At 53.3% G+C, this 16538-nt stretch overlaps 3 protein-coding genes and 1 long non-coding RNA gene across 20 annotated transcripts in view; 2 read left to right on the top strand and 2 right to left on the bottom strand.

Moving 5' to 3' along the window:
* Nucleotides 1-744: 744 nt before the first annotated feature.
* MIF4GD (MIF4G domain containing) lies at nt 745-7318 on the top strand. 11 transcript variants are annotated; one of them, XM_077972763.1, is made up of 7 exons: nt 745-754; nt 1771-1902; nt 2870-2968; nt 5196-5305; nt 5486-5641; nt 5756-5848; nt 6581-7318. In XM_077972763.1, the coding sequence occupies exons 2-7, from the start codon at nt 1821-1823 to the stop codon at nt 6806-6808; spliced, it is 768 nt and encodes a 255-aa protein (XP_077828889.1). In that variant the 5' UTR covers nt 745-754; nt 1771-1820; the 3' UTR covers nt 6809-7318. The 11 variants fall into 11 exon arrangements, with proteins under 11 accessions (XP_077828889.1, XP_077828893.1, XP_077828888.1 ...); XM_077972762.1 differs by lacking the exon at nt 745-754 and adding an exon at nt 847-895; XM_001094334.5 differs by lacking the exon at nt 745-754 and adding an exon at nt 847-895 and having other exon boundaries at nt 2849-2968.
* MRPS7 (mitochondrial ribosomal protein S7) lies at nt 5194-11968 on the bottom strand. Its single transcript, NM_001261058.1, is given in 8 exon segments — nt 5194-5306; nt 5487-5645; nt 5760-5852; nt 6585-7843; nt 10009-10176; nt 10964-11027; nt 11143-11334; nt 11866-11968. Coding segments are annotated over 5 exon segments (729 nt in total). The 5' UTR covers nt 11949-11968; the 3' UTR covers nt 5194-5306; nt 5487-5645; nt 5760-5852; nt 6585-7621.
* GGA3 (golgi associated, gamma adaptin ear containing, ARF binding protein 3) overlaps nt 11392-16538 on the top strand; it is a 21036-nt gene continuing 15889 nt past the window's right edge. For 5 of the 7 annotated variants that reach the window (XR_003723877.2, XM_077972746.1, XM_077972745.1 and 2 more), the window contains exon 1: nt 12249-12306. Coding sequence is in view for 3 of the 7 variants with exons in the window: in XM_077972745.1 (XP_077828871.1) it covers nt 12267-12306 (40 nt within the window). In the remaining 4 variants the exon portion in view is untranslated. Of the gene's footprint in view, nt 11549-12248; nt 12307-16538 lie in introns of those variants that run through there. The other 2 variants (XM_077972747.1, XM_015120302.3) reach the window with 1 other exon arrangement.
* LOC144335945 (uncharacterized) lies at nt 12235-15080 on the bottom strand. Its single transcript, XR_013407264.1, has 2 exons — nt 14816-15080; nt 12235-13698 (listed from the first exon to the last, which is right to left on the bottom strand). It is a non-coding gene; the product is annotated as an uncharacterized LOC144335945 (long non-coding RNA).

The following is a 16538-nucleotide window of genomic DNA, read 5'->3' as shown; positions in this document are numbered from 1 at the left end:
AATTCCGTTAAAGCTCCTTCTCTTCATCTCTCCTGCCCACTGGTTTCTTTTGCTGCAGCTGAGCGTTCTCTTTATCCTCCGTTTTCGGTAACCACTTTGGCGGTTCTTTTAAAAGGAGGCGAAAACGCGGGCAGCGCCGGCAACGCTCCTCCCGGTCCCGCGGCAGGAGCGGCGGCAGTTCTTCCCCTCTTCTAGGTGCCCTCCTGTCACCCAGGGCAGACGCCGGGCGGTGGACCGGTCCGCGCCACTTCAGGGCCACTCGCAACAACCGACGGCCGCGAGTTGCCCGCGGGGCCCCTTTCTTAGGGCTGCCCCTCTGACCTGAAACTCGCTTCGACCATGTCCTCCTTCGAGCGGGAGAGGGTTGTGGCTGGCCCGGGTCCTGCAGCCCCTGCCTTCTCTACCTGGGTGAGGGGAACGGGGAAAGTGGTGCGACCAGGGCAGATGCTGTTCCTTCTCCCACCGGGTCCCCACCACGCCCTCTGCAGGCTCCTCCCACGCCGCGCAGCCCAGCGGCGTCTCCCGGCCCGGTGCACCTGAGCTCCGGGGAGGGCCGGGTGCGGAGCCACGCGCAAGATCGAGGATCCGGCAGGTCCGGCGTGGGCCCGGACAGGGCCGAGGCGCACCGGGTGAAGAGGTGACGAGCCGAGCGAGTTCCGCCTGCGGCTGAGTGGCAGCGTAGCAGGATGCCACGCGGGCGAGGTGGCTTCCGGGGCGGCCTGGAGGCCAGGGCAGTGCCCCGGGGGCTCGGCAGGTGGCGCCGGCGAGCCGGCCCTTCCCCGGCGCTGCGCGAGGAGATGAGCTCACGGCGGCCCCCGCAGCGCCGGACGCTGGTTGCGCGCTCCCAGCGGCCGAGCGGCCCCGGGCACGCGCGCGCGCGCCGCCGGCCCGACAGGTGGGTCCCGGCGCCCACGCCGCCTCTCCCGCCCGCGGGATCCTGCGCCGTGGGCTACGCAGTCGGCCCTGTGCTGCTGGAAGGGGCGTTCTGGGCACGGGGGGAGCGGTCGAGGGCTGGAGACCCTAAAGGCGCCTCCTATGGCCAGAGGGGAGCCTCCGGCGGGAGCCACCTCTCGGGGGCGCATCATCCTGCCCCCCACTGTAAGAGGAAAGCTCCATAATGGAGCTTAGGAATTAGGAGTCTCGAGTGAGTAAGGCCGGGTTACAGCCACTCGGGAGCCGGTCCCACCAGTCTGTCCCGGGGAGAAGCTGGCCCGGGTCTAGGGGGCGGACAGGGCGCCTGCGTTCCTACCTACGCAGGCCGGCCCCATCCGGGGGATGCAGCGGCGGGTGTTTAGACCGAAGGACTAGGCAAAAGCCAGAAAGGGAGGGTTGGGGAGAGGGCCTTGGAGCCCTGCTGGGGACAGAGTCGCACCGCTTGGAGTTCCCAGCCTGGCCTTCACCCGGCATCTTGCTGGGCCAGCAGCGTCAGGCCGGTTTATTTAAGCAACCGTAACGTCCGCCCGCACACACCCTGCCCCAGTCCACTCCTCCCTCCCGCTGGGACTGGAGGGTGGGCGCTTTCCTGCTTCAGCTTCTCGCTCTTGTGTAATCCCACAAGCAAGGGGTTTCTAAACTGAGCAGCAGGTGCCTGGCTGATGCCCAGTCCCCGCCAGAAGCCAAGCCTGGTGGGCCGTCAGCCAACCACCGCACGCCACGAACCGCCCTGGAGCCCCTGTCCGAGCGCCGTCAGCCCCGCCCAGGGTCTGCAGGACGGAACCCGCCCTGCGCTCCACACCTGAGGCCGCTCCCTTCGCCTCTTCTCTTCCCCAGGTGCTGTCCTTAGTCCCAGCCCAGTCAAGAGATACTGGGGCTGGCTAGTCATGGGAGAGCCCAGTAGAGAGGAGTATAAAATCCAGTCCTTTGATGCAGAGACCCAGCAGCTGCTGAAGACAGCACTCAAAGGTGAGCACGGGACCCCTTCCTGAGCTGGGGTCAGGAGCCACAGAGAAGGGCCCCTGTAGGCAGCACCAGAGGCTGAGCCTGGTGAATGCCTCCACCCCTCCTCTCATTCTCTGACGATAGGAATCGGCAACGTAATTCTTGAACTGGAGACAAGCTACATTGAGGCCATTATTTTGGAGTATGAATCAGTCACCTCTCAGACTGTAAAGACTTTTTAAAAAGTTTAACCATAGGGCTGGGCGCAGTGGCTCATGCCTGTAGTTCCAGCACTTTGGAAAGCCAAGGTGGGCAGATTGCTTGAGTCCAGGAGTTCAAGACCAGTCCGGGAAACATGGTGTAAACCCCATCTCTACAAAATAAAAAATTGGGCCGGGCGCGGTGGCTCAAGCCTGTAATCCCAGCACTTTGGGAGGCCGAGATGGGCGGATCACGAGGTCAGGAGATCGAGACCATCCTGGCTAACACTGTGAAACCCCGTCGCTACTTAAAAAAAAAAAATACAAAAAACTAGCCGGGCGAGGTGGCGGGCGCCTGTAGTCCCAGCTACTCGGGAGGCTGAGGCAGGAGAATGGCGTAAACCCGGGAGGCGGAGCTTGCAGTGAGCTGAGATCCGGCCACTGCGCTCCAGCCTGGGGGACAGAGCGAGACTCCGTCTCAAAAAAAAATAAATAAATAAAAAAAATAAAAAAAAAATTGAAAAATTAGCCGGTCATGGTGGCACGCACCTGTGGTCCCAGCTACTTAAAATGCTGAGGTGGGAGGATTGATTGAGCCTGGGGGGGTGAGGGTGCCATGAGCCATGATCCTGCCACTACATTCCAGCCTGGCTAACAAAGCAAGACCCTGTCTCAAGAACAACAACAAAAGGTTTAATCATAAAAAAAAGAACACAGCTCCTGCCCTTGAAGCGCTTACATTTGAATTGCTCGTTTCTGTGCTGCCATAGCCCCGTCTCTTGAATGCACAGCTGCGTGCTTTGAGACAGGTGGAGAATATTCCGTCTGCCAGAGGAGCTATAGTAATTGCCCTCGCCTGATGCCTTCCCGCTGTAACACGCAGGACAGAAGTTTGTCTTCAACTAATAATTAGCAGCACCCATCATGTGCCAAGCCGAGCCTGCTGGGAGGCCCTGTGTCTTATAAAAACACTATTTCTGGCCGGGCGCGGTGGCTCAAGCCTGTAATCCCAGCACTCTGGGAGGCTGAGACCGGCGGATCACGAGGTCAGGAGATCGAGACCATCCTGGCTAACACGGTAAAACCCCGTGTCTACTAAAAAAAATACAAAAAAAACTAGCCGGGCGAGGTGGTGGGCGCCTGTAGTCCCAGCTACTCGGGAGGCTGAGGCAGGAGAATGGCATAAACCCAGGAGGCGGAACTTGCAGTGAGCCGAGATCCGGCCACTGCGCTCCAGCCTGGGCAACAGAGGGAGACTCCGTCTCAAAAAAAAAAAAACAAACTTGTGAAACTGCTGTTGGAGGCATGTCCTGGTTAGTATTCCTTCCTCAACCTAGTGCCAGGAAAAGATGTGTTTCCTGAGAAACTACATTCTTACTTTGATTGGTTCCTACCAGCCACATAACCCCTCCCCATTTTCTCTGACTGGGCAACAGTCAGCAGACAGACAGGCTAAAGCTGTTTGTTTGTATGGTTACTGTCCTCTGTATGGTTTCTTTTCTCTTTTTTTTTTTTTTTTTTTTTTTTTTGAGGCGGAGTCTCGCTCTGTCGCCCAGGCTGGAGTGCAGTGGCGCGATCTCGGCTCACTGCAAGCTCCGCCTCCCGGGTACCCGCCATTCTCCTGCCTCAGCCTCCCGAGTAGCTGGGACTACAGGCGCCGCCACCACGCCCGGCTAATTTTTTTGTATTTTTAGTGGAGACGGGGTTTCATTGTGTTAGCCAGGATGGTCTCGATCTCCTGACCTCGTGATCCGCCCGCCTCGGCCTCCCAAAGTGCTGGGATTACAGGCTTGAGCCACCGCGCCCGGCCTCTTTTTTTTTTTTTTGAGACGGTTTCTCTCTTGTTGCCCAGGCTGGAGTGCAATGGCACAATCTCGGCTCACTGCAACCTTCGCCTCCTAGGTTCAAGCAATTTTCCTGCCTCAGCCTCCCAAGTAGCTGGGGTTACAGGTGCCCACCACCATGCCCAGCTAATTTTTTTGTATTTTTGTAGAGACGGGGTTTCACCATGTTGGCCAGGCTGGTCTTGACCTCCTGACCTCAGGTGATCCACCCACCTCGGCCTCCCAAACTGCTGGGATTACAGGCGTGAGCCACCACACCGGGCCCTTTGTATTATTTCTTTTTTCTTTTTCTTTTTCTTTTTTTTGAGACGGAGTCTTGCTTTGTTGCCCAGGCTGGAGTGCAATGGCATGATCTTGGCTCACTACAATCTCTGCCTCCCGAGTTCAAGCGATTCTCTTGCCCCAGCCTCCCAAATAGCTAGGATGACATGAGATGATGCACAAGCTGCCACACGTGGCTAATTTTTGTATTTTTAGTAGAGATGGGGTTTCACTATGTTAGCCAGGCTGGTCTCAAACTCCTGACCCCAGGTGATCCACCCACCTTGGTCTCCCAAAGTGTTGGGATTACAGGCGTGAGCCATTGAGCTCGGCCATGATTTCTTTTTTTTTTTTCTTTTTTTTTTTTTGAGACGGAGTCTCGCTCTGTCGCCCAGGCTGGAGTGCAGTGGCCGGATCTCAGCTCACTGCAAGCTCCGCCTCCCGGGTTCACGCCATTCTCCTGCCTCAGCCTCCCGAGTAGCTGGGACTACAGGCACCCGCCACCTCGCCCAGCTAGTTTTTTGTATTTTTTAGTAGAGATGGGGTTTCACCATGTTAGCCAGGATGGTCTTGATCTCCTGCCCTCGTGATCCACCCGTCTCGGCCTCCCAAAGTGCTGGGATTACAGGCGTGAACCACCGTGCCCGGCCTTTTTTTTTTTTTTAATTATACTTTAAGTTCAAGGGTACATGTGCATAACGTGCAGGTTTGTTACATATGTATACTTGTGCCATGTTGGTGTGCTGCACCCATCAACTCGTCAGCACCCATCAACTCATCATTTACATCAGGTATAACTCCCAATGCAATCCCTCCCCCATCGGCCATGATTTCTTGTAAGTACCATGCGCTGATTGCACCACTGGAGTCACTGTCCTCTGTATGATTTCTGTCTCTTTCACTTCAAGCATATGAGAGTGCTCTACTCTAAATATCTCAAGTTCTTAGAAGCAGGTGGAGGCAAATGTGATAAAGCAGCAGCTCTAGGCTCCCCTCATATCTCTACCCCTAGATCCGGGTGCTGTGGACTTGGAGAAAGTGGCCAATGTCATTGTGGACCATTCTCTGCAGGACTGTGTGTTCAGCAAGGAAGCAGGACGCATGTGCTACGCCATCATTCAGGTTGGGGGTCGGGAGAGTAAAGGAAGCTGCTTTGAGGAAAGTGCTTCAGGAGTGGGCAGAGGCCTGGCCTGCAGGACAGAGATGCACAGGGTCTAGCTCAAAGACATAAAGAGGCATAGGATGGGTGGGGTTGCAGGGGCACCGCCCCCCACCCTTCACCTTCCTCTCCCTGGCTCACAGGCAGAGAGTAAACAAGCAGGCCAGAGTGTCTTCCGGCGTGGACTCCTCAACCGGCTGCAGCAGGAGTACCAGGCTCGGGAGCAGCTGCGAGCACGCTCCCTGCAGGGCTGGGTCTGCTATGTCACCTTTATCTGCAACATCTTTGACTACCTGAGGGTGAGGCCCCGGCAGCCACCCTGGGAGGCGACATGGCCTGTCACCCGAGGCCCAGGTTGGACTGTTTCCCTCGGCCACTAAGCCTGGTGCTCTGACCCCTCCTCTCCCTCACAGGTGAACAACATGCCCATGATGGCCCTGGTGAACCCTGTCTATGACTGCCTCTTCCGGCTGGCCCAGCCAGACAGTTTGAGCAAGGAGGAGGAGGTGGGTGGCCCCAGCCCCGGTACAAGCACAGAAGGCTGCGGGATGGACAGTCTGGCTCAGCCGAGTGTCAGCTCACTGCTCATGGAGGCCTTTTAGGACGGTGTCACTTCTGGGGCAGGAGTGTGGGGGTGTTTAAGGCCTGTCAGAATTACAGGACAAGCTGCCAGGTCTGGAATTTATCCAATACAGACAGCAGCCAAAACCTACTGGCTCAGCAGCTTCCTTCTCAGTCAGAAAGCCAATCTCTGATGGCAGCTGTGCGAGCCATGGCTAGCTGTGGGTACAGATGGCCCCAAAGCCAAACCAGGGTCAGGCAGTGTGAGGGAGGCAGGAGAGCGGGATGAAGGAGTGGTTTGGAGACAGGCTTGAGTGGAGCCTGGCCAGACGAGGGACCTCAGGAAGTCCCGGAACTCATTTCTTTCTGTGTAAGATGTGGAAGTCTGCTAGGAGCCACTGAAAATGCTTGAGTAAGAGAATGATACCATCAGCACAGCACAGCTGGCTCCTGCAAAACTCTACTAACACTGCAGAGCTGTAAAACCAGTCAAATTCAGACCATTAGTGATAGCTCTGCTTCAATGGTGAAGAAGTACCCACTGGATGGTGAGGAGGGAGCAAGGGAATGAGTGTAAAGGCAAGGCACAGCACCTGGCACTTGGCAAATGCTGTGTGACAGGCTGACCCTGCCCCAGTTCACTCGTGTTACCCCCCACCCCCCGCCGTCCCCTGCAGGTGGACTGTTTGGTGCTACAGCTGCACCGGGTCGGGGAGCAGCTGGAGAAAATGAATGGGCAGCGCATGGATGAGCTCTTTGTGCTGATCCGGGATGGCTTCCTGCTCCCAACTGGCCTCAGCTCCCTGGCCCAGCTGTTGCTGCTGGAGATCATTGAGTTCCGGGCGGCCGGCTGGAAGACGACGCCAGCTGCTCACAAGTATTATTACAGCGAAGTCTCTGACTAGGCCTCCAGATCAGGGCTTCCTTGCCAGCACTGGCCTTTCTTCTACACACCTCTGAAACTGGCAGTGGAGTCTCTGCCTCACCCAAAGACTTTTCCCTTCCAGACTTTGAGTGTCTTCCCTTCTAGACTTTCCCATCTCCTGGTGAGATGTTTCCCACTTATGCCATGGTCCTGCCCTGAGCCCCTTTCCCCACCACCTTCCCACCAGGGCCAGGCAGAGAAGAGCAACTCCTAAGAGCCACTGCACTGTGTAACCATTAGTGCAACTACTACCTTGGTGCCTCAGTTTACCCATCTGTAAAATGGGTAAGCATAGCCATTGGGATGCTTTGGGATGTCAACGGGCGGAGGCAGAGCACAAGTCATACCAGAAACTGCTTTTTATACATTTTGTACAAGGACAACTCTGGAAGCAAGCCTATTTCCTCCAGCCAGTTTCAATGAATGCTGCACCACATGCTACACCAGTTCAGCGTGAGAAGTTTCTAATAAATCTTTTCTAATACTAAAACTGCTTCCTTTTATATCCAACGGTCCACCCCAAGCTAAGGGAAGAGAAGACGGCCCTGAGTTTCCTGGAGGAAATTCCCAAGTCAATGTGCTCCCTCTTTATAAGGAAATGGGGGCAGAGAGAGCAAGTTCCAGCCTCAAAGAAAGAAGGATTCGTGGATAGTGAACATGCTGCTCCCTCTTTCTCATGAGGCCTGCCCACCCTTACAAAGGAACCACATCCCTAACCCACAGGGAGCTTTCAGCCTGGCAGTGGCTCACACTGTTTGCTGCGGCAGAGGGCCCTGGGCTCCTCCTGGATACTCTACCACCAGCGGTAGTGGGCCAGGGCACGGTTGGCCTCTGCCATCTTGTGCATTTCATGCTTCCTCTTGATCACAGGGCCCCGGTTATGGAAAGCCTCCAGCAGCTCGTGTGACAGCTTCTCCGGCATCAGTGTCCGCCGGTGCTTGTTCTCCCGGCACTCCGTGATCATCCACTTCATGGCTAGGAAGCGGCGGCGCTGGTCGGGTAGGGGTACAGGGACCTGGGGAGACAGGACATAGGCAAGTTGGTCCAAGAGTCTGCCAGGGTTTGGGGCCTCCTGCCTAATTCTAAGGAGTAGCCACACGTTCCCTCTGGACCAGCCCTGGTCAGGCCTGGTGAGAAGGGCCTGTCTTGTCTTCTTTGAGCTTCCCTCACCTTCAGGTGACCCCAGTGCAGCAGACATAAGAGGCGTTCATTCAGCAAACACTCATTAAGCACTGGCCTCTCCAGGCACAGTGGCTCACACCTGTAATCCCAGCACTTTGGGAGGCCGAGGCAGGAGGATTGCTTGAGCCCAGGAGTTCAAGACCAGGCTGGTCTAACAAGACCTTGTCTCCATATATCGAAAAGAAAAATAAGGCCAGGCGCGGTGGTGCACGCCTGTAATTCCAGCACTTTGGGAGGCCGAGGCAGGCGGATTACCTGAGGTCAGAAGTTCGAGACCAGTCTGGCCAACGTGGTGAAACCTCGTCTCTACTAAAAATGCAAAAGTTAGCTGGGCGCAGTGGCAGGCGCCTGTAATCCCAGCTACTTGGGAGGCTGAGGTAGAATTGCTTGAACCCAGGAGACAGAGGTTGCAGTGAGCCAAGATTGCACCACTGCACTCCAGCCTGGGTAACAGAGCAAGACTTCGTCTCAAAGAAAAAAAAAAAAGAAAAAGAAGAAAAGCATTGGCCATTTTCCCTCCTAAATGGTAGTCCTACCAAGTTGTTATAAGAACCAAACAGGAAAAGCCCTATTAGCTGGGGTGACTTATCTGCCTCAGACCATAGGTACCTAAAAACAAGACCCCTTCAGTCTTCAGACACAGCAAAACCCTCTACTAAAATACAAACATACTCTACTAAAAGTACAAAAAAATTAGCTTGGCATGGTGGCGGCCACCTGTAATCCCAGCTACTCGGGGTCGGTGGTGGAGGGTGGGGTGCAGGGGCTGAGACAGGAGAATCTCCTGAACCTGGCATGCGGAGGCTGCAGTGAGCCAAGAGCCGAGATTACGCCACTGCACTCCAGTCTGGGCAAGAGTGAAACTCCATCTCAAAAAAAAAAAAGAAAGTTAAAAGAAAAACAAAAAAACAAGACCCCCTGTCCAAAAATAATTTGCTAGGCCTTCACTATGTGTCAGTACCATGCCAGACACGAGAGTGCAGACAATAATGAAGAAGTCCCTACCCCATGGAGTTGATACTGAAAAAGGAGAACACAAGAAAACCCAGGACAATACAATATAATTAAATGCTATGAAAGAGGTACCTAGTAATGCTCAGCAAACACGGATGAAGCATCAGTTATGGGTCAAGCACTATGGCAAACACTGGCATACGAAGATAGGATATGAATAGTCCCTCACCATGAGAATTTTACAGGTTAGGACACACAGGATGCTTGACAGAAGAAGGTAAAGGGAGGTGGGCTCCCAGATGTTATTTAGGTACTTTTTGCTCTCTTCCATCTTCTGCCTATAATTTTTCTGCTATAGGACTCAGATGAGTGGACCATGACAGTCTCAATCTTTTCTTTTTTTTTTTTGAGATGGAGTATTGCTCTGTCACCAGGCTGCAGTGCAATGGCGTGATCTCGGCTCACCGCAACCTCCACCTCCTGGGTTCAAGCGATTCTCTAGCTTCAGCCTCCCAAGTAGCTGGGATTACAGACATGCGCCACCACAACCTGGCTAATTTTGTATTTTTAGTAGAAACAGGGTTTCTCCATGTTGGTCTCCAACTCCCAACCTCAGGTAATCCACCGGCCTTGACCTCCCAAAGTGCTGGGATTATAGCTATGAGTCACCATGCCCAGCTGCTTTTTTTTTTTTTTTTCTGAGACAAGCTTTAGGGCGCAATCACAACTCACTGCAGCCTTAACCTACTGGACTCAAGTGATCCTCCTACCTCAGCCTCCTGAGTAGTTGGGAGCACAGGTGCACACCACCACAGCTGGCTAATTTTTTTTTTTTTTTTTGTAGAGCTGGGGTCTCCCTATGTTGCCCTGCTGGTCTCTAACTCCTGAGCTCAAGCTATCCTGCATTAGGCTCCCAAAGTGCTGAGATTACAGGTGCAATCCCACTGCACCAGCTAGAAAGCTATCTTGACCCAACTCCCAAGTACCACCTATCTTGTTTCACATGTGAGGGATCCTGCTTTCTTGCCCTGGCCATTCATTCACCTGGTAGAAACGGCCTCCCTTGAGGATGGGTACCAGCCCAATCACAGGCTCACAGTTTTTCAGTGCTTGGTGGAAGATGGTGTAGGGGTTGCGTTCGATGGTTGCCTGTTCCTCTGCAGAAGCGGAATGGTACTTCTCAAACTGCTTCCTTTTCACAGCTTCCAGAGTCTGCAAAAGAATACAGTGGAAGAGGCTGCCCCAGGCTCCCTAAAGGGTTTACCCAGCCAACCTAGTACCTTGCCCTTTACTCCCATCCTCCGGTTCTGCTATGGCAATGCAGCTCCTCTCACAGCACATCCAAAACAAAGTTTTTAAGTGCCTCCCCCTTTGCTAGACTAGGACAAAAAGAGTGGACTGAGATTTGTGGTGTGGAGGGGGGGGGTGAGTGAGGTGGGGAATGGCAGTTGTTTTATTTTACCTTTTTTTGTAATTGTGTGTTTATTTCCGAAACACCAAGGAATGGCAGTTGTTGACTCCTACAGGGCTTCATTAAAGCCCGTACACATGCAGAGAAATTAATCTTTTTTTTTTTTTTTTTTTTTTTGAGACGGAGTCTCACTCTGTCACCCAGGCTGGAGTGAGTGCAGTGGCCGGATCTCAGCTCACTGCAAGCTCCGCCTCCCGGGTTCATGCCATTCTCCAGCCTCAGCCTCCCGAGTAGCTGGGACTACAGGCGCCCGCCGCCTCGCCCGGCTAGTTTTTTGTATTTCTTAATAGAGACGGGGTTTCACCATGTTAGCCAGGATGGTCTCGATCTCCTGACCTCGTGATCCGCCCGTCTCGGCCTCCCAAAGTGCTGGGATTACAGGCTTGAGCCACCGCGCCCGGCCGAGAAATTAATCTTAATAATAGGTATATGAATCCGTTTCCTCTTAAGCTACACTGAAAGTACCAAGTACAAGGCTACAGGGTGGGGGGCAAAAGAAAGATGACTGAGGAGGGAGGTGCTGTTTACCTGAGTCACGAGGGATCTGGCCAGTACTTTGTTTCCTCCTTTCATCATCATGTTGGTGAATTTACTTCAAAGAGAAAAGCAACATGTTTAGCTCTCCAAGGCTGTATCACGGAATCCTCACAAGAGACCCTCCCTGGGATAGTCCCAGTCCATGTAACAAATGTTTGTTTCCATCTAACCTGATGACTGGGTCTTCAAACACAGAACTTGTTTTCCCTGCTGGAGCAGCTTTGATGAGCTGAGTCTTCTTGAGCTCCCGATCATACTTCTCCTCCTCAGTTAGCTCCTCCACAGGCTTACGATAATATTCCTTGTCAATCAAGGGATCCTTGAATTCAGGACTATAGCGGCTCCACCTCACCTGAGTTAACCTAGGAGGGGGAAGAGGAGGAGACAGGCAAAAGCTGACTCCACAAGCGAGTAGGTTTGACTTAACAATAGGCATGGCTGCCAACGTGCCGACTAAGGAGAGCGGCGCGGAGACTGCGAGCTAAAGCTGAGCCACAACAATTCAGGCCCTTGTCCCAAGAAGTAGGACATCCCTCAAGCAGGCGGGTCAAGTCTCCTCCTGGTCAAGTGCTAACGGTAAGGATGGGCTTGGCGCCTACACATCCTTCCCAATTCACAGGCGATCCCAGCTCTGAGCTCTTTAGCTGAACCGCACTTTCAGCTCCGCGTTAGACCCTAGATCAGCCAGACCCCTTAGGCGAGAGGTAGTCACTAAACCTTCAGATTGGTCCAGGGTCACGCAGCTAACTTAGAAGCCTGAATCCAGATACTCCGGCCCCCAGGGCAATGCTCTCTCCAGGGCCCCACGAGGCCTGCCTGTGGCCCCCTTCCTTCCTCGCAGGTCCCTTCGTGTAGAACCAAGCGGCGCCCCCCGCTGCCCACCGCCCTCTCACCCTGGAAGCTGCAAGACAGCCCGCCGCACGCCCAACGCCAGGCCCGACCATCCTCGGGCAACCTTCACTGCGGGGGCAGCCATCTTGGCTGGTCACGAGGACCCCACAAGGACTGCCCTCGGCGCGCCTGAGCGAATGACGCGAAACGGGTGACAAAGACTCCTCAGGGTCCTAAATCTGCGTTTCTCTCCACTGATCTGGACGTTAGAGTTTCTCACTCTGGGGACCAAAGGGAAGAGCCAAAAGGAAACACTTGCCCTCCCAATATCTGTCGCACTCTGGCGTGGCCCTAGGTGACGGCACTCACTCCTCTCAGGCCCCCATGAAGGCCCCGCCCCGCCTCAGCTCGTGCAGACTCTCGCGAGTTTTGAGGCCGCGGGGCCGGCCCGGGCGGCTGCAATATGGCGGAGGCGGAAGGGGAGAGCCTGGAGTCCTGGCTGAGTGAGTAGCCGCGGCCGGTTCTGGCTGCCCTCGAGCCTCTGGGCTGCCCCTCTCTTTACCCCCACGTCCCCTCCTCGGGCTCCACGGCTTCACCTCTTAGGAGCCCACGCCCGGGCTCGCCCTCGCCGCGAGCAGCATGCTATCACGCCCCTTCCCTATCAGGGCGCCGGGGCCCCATCCCGGCCCCCGCTTCCCTAGCTGCGGCTCGTCCTCTTGCTCTGGCGCGCGGCGGCGTGAACTCGGGGTCCCGTCGGGCACCGCAGGCTCGGGGGAAGGCGACAGCCACGATCTTAGGGCTGACATGCTTCGGCGCTTTGGGGAGATTGTGGTGGGGTCGCCGCCCGGCGGTGACTCCAGGAACCTAGCGCCCCCTGACTAAGGGAAAAGCTTCGGATTGGGGCTGAATCTCCGGTAGTGGTGGGTGCTGCCGACTGCGTTCAGTCGCCTAGCAGCTTCAGAATTGCGACCATGTGTTGAAGAAGTGACGGCTTCGCTCAGGCAGAATGCTTGAAGTGAGAATAATATTCCAAAGAGAGCGACGATAGAGAGCAGAGAGCTCTACCTTTTTCTTGCAGTGACCACAGAAGCATGGTGAAATCGGTATCGAGGACTCCCCCACCCCGCACACATACATATACCCCTTTGAACATCCTAACGAGTCAGTGTTGATAGCCTATTCTAAGGCCGAGGAGCACAGTCTGAAGCTGTAGTTATAGAGGCGTATTGCTGTCATTGCACTGTGAATTACAGTGCTACGAAGGAAATGTGTGTTAATCTGGTTAGCAGGTAGTACTCGGCCTGAGGGTTAATAAGTGAACTTTTCTATAGGCTAGACCTGGAAGCCTCCTTGAAGTGGAGAGAAAAATTGGACTGGTAATGGGATAGGCGAGATACCTAGTACTGCCTCGTTCTGAGGTCTTTTATTTAGTACTTCCAGGATCTTGGAGGTGATAGCTATTTCCTTAAATTGTCTGATTTTTCCTAGTAAGAAACCCCCTTCAGGAGGTTGAGCTTCAGTTTAAAGGGGAGCATATCCCAAAAGAGAAAAAAAGTAAGATTACGTTTGCCAAATCTACAGTTGCAGGCAGGTCATAAGGCTTCTTTATATATGGAACTGTTCTCCAAGGAGCTCAAAGTACTTTACAAATATTCATTAAATTCGTTTATCAAGTATCCTAGCAAAGCAGGTACTACTGCCATAATTTCACAAAAAGAGGACATCCTGACTGCAATCAAACCACTTGCCTAGAAATGCCTAACTTGCTATAACCACAGTGGAATTAGTTTGCTTTGAAGATATTAATATGGGTATTGAATAATTTAAATGACCTAAGCTGAGTTTAATAGGCTACATTTTGTTTTTGTTACTTGGTTTTGAGACAGAGTCTCGCACTGTTGTCTAGGCTGGAGTGCAGGGGCGCGATCATAGCTCACTGTAGCCTTGAACCCCTGTGCTCAAATAAGTCTCCTGCCTCAGCCTCCCAAGTAGCTGGGGCTATAGGCACACGCCACCACGCTTGGCTAATTCTTTTGATTTTTAGTAGAGATGAGGTCTTGCTATGTTGCCCAGGCTGGTCTCAAACTCCTGAGTTCAAGTGATCCTTCCACCTTTCCCTTCCAAAGTTCTGGGATTACACACGTGAGCCACGTGAGCCACTGCACCCAGCCTAGAGTCACATTATGAAGTGAGAGGGACACTTGGTCGGTGGGGGGGGAGTCACATGCTATCTGTAGAGACACAAGCTTCACGGTTGTTAGGACTTAATGATGTGAACTGTACCAGTTGAGCAAACCAGCATTTGGGATTCAGCATCATCTCACTCAGGGTCCTTGTCACCCCACGTTTGCCTGAATGGTTGCAGAAGCCTCTGCTTGGCCCAGAGACTCAGGTCTCTCCCGTCCTCACCTCTCCTCAGTCCATTCTGCTCCCAGAAGCGTGCTTGTGTTGAATCAAGTCATTCCACTGTTGCTTGTAATCTGGCCTTGGTTGTTCCAGGCCTTTTTCTCTGTGGCTTCCACGTTTTTCTCCTCTGCTCAGTCTGATGTTCTTAGCTTACCAATACACGTTGCTCTCCTTACGTGGAAGCCCTGCTCCCCTTTCCTCAACTAAATGCTTGAAAAACCATCTCAGATTCTCTTTTCTCACAAACCATCTCTTGATGACTTCAGTCTTCTCTCAAGTCCCACCGCGATCAGTCAAGCGATGTTTAATGAGTACCTGCTACGTGGGGTGTTATAGGAGTTGGGAAGTTTAAGAAGATTTTGCGGCCAGGCACGGTGGCTCATGCCTGTAATCCTAGCACTTTGGGAGGCCGAGGCGGGCGGATCACGAGGTCAGGAGATCGAGACCATCCTGGCTAACACGGTGAAATCCCGTCTCTATTAAATGTACAAAAAATTAGCCGGATGTGGTGGCGGGCGCCTGTAGTCCCAGCTACTGGGGAGGCTGAGGCAGAATAATGGCATGAACCCGGGAGGTGGAGCTTGCAGTGAGCCAAGATCACGCCACTGCACTCCAGCCTGGGTTACAGAGCGAGATTCCGTCTCAAAGAAAAAAAAAAGATTTTGCCTGTGGTTGGATGGAGGTTGATGCTGGAGTGGATAAAGAACTCTTAAAAGATAAAGATACAAGGCAGTGCTAAAACGCAGGCATTCTCTTTAGGGAACTGGGGATGGGGGAACAGATGATTCAGTGAGGATACTGCATTTGAGCTAGCCATTGAAGAATGGGAAAATTTGGTGCAAAAAACAAAAAACAAACAAACAAAAACACTAGATGGTGATGTAGAGAGAGCAAACCTGTTTGGGGCACACAGTAACAGAGGGGTTTGGAAATGAGGGAAGATAAGGCTGGGAAGTGAAGACCAAATTCTACCAAGTCTCCAATTTCCAGCCCAAGAAGTTTATTTTATTTATTTATTTATTTATTTATTTATTTATTTGAGACAGAGTCGCTCTGTCACCCAGGCTGGAGTGCAGTGGCACAGTCTCAGTTCACTGCAACTTCTGTTGCTTGGGTTCAAGCGATCCTCCAGCCTCAGCCTCCCAAGTAGTGGGACTTGGGAGGTGCCAAGTGGGACTACTGGTATGTGCCGCTACAACTGGCTAATTTTTGTATTTTTAGTAGACATCGGGTTTCACCATGTTGGCCAGGCTGGTGTCGAACTCCTGACCTCAAGTGAGCCACCTGCCTCAGCGCCCTCCAAAGTGTTGGGATTATAGACATGAGCCACCGCGCCCGGCCCCGCCAAAGAAGTTTAAATTTCTGCAGTTATCAGGCCCTCATTCTTTCTGTACTAGATGAAATCGGTGTTTTGGTGTCTTTTTTTTTTTTTTTTTTGAGACGGAGTCTTGCTCTGTCGCCCAGGCTGGAGTTCAGTGGCGCAATCTTGGCTCGCTGCAAGCTCCGCCTCGGGTTCATGCCATTCTCCTGCCTCAGCCTCCCAAGTAGCTGGGACTACAGGCACCCGCCACCACGCCCGGCTAATTTTTTTGTATTTTTAGTAGAGACAGGGTTTCACCGTGTTAGCCAGGCTGGTCTCAATCTCCTGACCTCGTGATCCGCCCGTCTCGGCCTCCCAAAGTGCTGGGGGATTACAGGCGTGAGCCACCGCACCTGGCCTGGTGTCTTAAGAGGCTTGATTTCATATAAGGACTTTACATAGGATTAGGATGGATTAGAATGGAAGTTCTAGAAGCAGGTGAGAAGGAGTGGAAGATAGGGATAAGGAAGGAAGGGATTTAAAAAGACATTGAGAAGGAAAGGACCACAGGACTGAGAGGAATGGATGAGGAGGGAGGGAAGAAGGAGTCAAAAAAGAGGTGGGGGCCTAGGGGACTTTTGGAAGGTGGTACTATTTATAGGAATAGTGACTTAATAGGCCACATACAGTGGCTCATTCCTGTGGTCCCAGCTACTCAGGAGGCTGAGGTGGGAGGATTGCTTGAGCCCAGGAGTTGGAGGCTGCAGTGAGCCATGATTGCCTACTGCAGCCTGGGGCAATAGAGTGAGACCCCTATCTCTAAAAAAAGAATGAGCACACTCCTGTGGGTGGTCCCAGCTACTTGGGAGGTTGAGGTGGGAGGATCACTTGAGCCTGGGAGGCAGAGACTGCAGTGAGCCGTGATGGAGCCACTGCACTCCAACCTGGGTGACAGAATGAGACCCCATCTCAAACAACAAAAAAAAAACGAAAGAGGCCAGGCACTGGGACTCATACCTGTAATCCCAG

Source organism: Macaca mulatta, chromosome 16, assembly GCF_049350105.2.
Source record: "Macaca mulatta isolate MMU2019108-1 chromosome 16, T2T-MMU8v2.0, whole genome shotgun sequence".
NCBI lineage: Eukaryota > Metazoa > Chordata > Mammalia > Primates > Cercopithecidae > Macaca > Macaca mulatta.
The sequence above is the reverse complement of the archived record's forward strand: the minus strand, read 5'-3'. Positions and strand labels throughout refer to the sequence as shown.

What these genes read in the sequence shown, in the direction of transcription:
- MIF4GD (XM_001094334.5), top strand. Translation starts at nt 1,821, where the DNA reads ATGGGAGAGCCCAGTAGAGAGGAGTATAAAATCCAGTCCTTTGATGCA. An exon ending in GCTGAAGACAGCACTCAAAG is followed by an intron (nt 1,903 to 2,848) that starts GTGAGCACGGGA and finishes GTGCTGCCATAG; the next exon opens with CCCCGTCTCTTGAATGCACA. An exon ending in GTTTGAGCAAGGAGGAGGAG is followed by an intron (nt 5,849 to 6,580) that starts GTGGGTGGCCCC and finishes CGTCCCCTGCAG; the next exon opens with GTGGACTGTTTGGTGCTACA.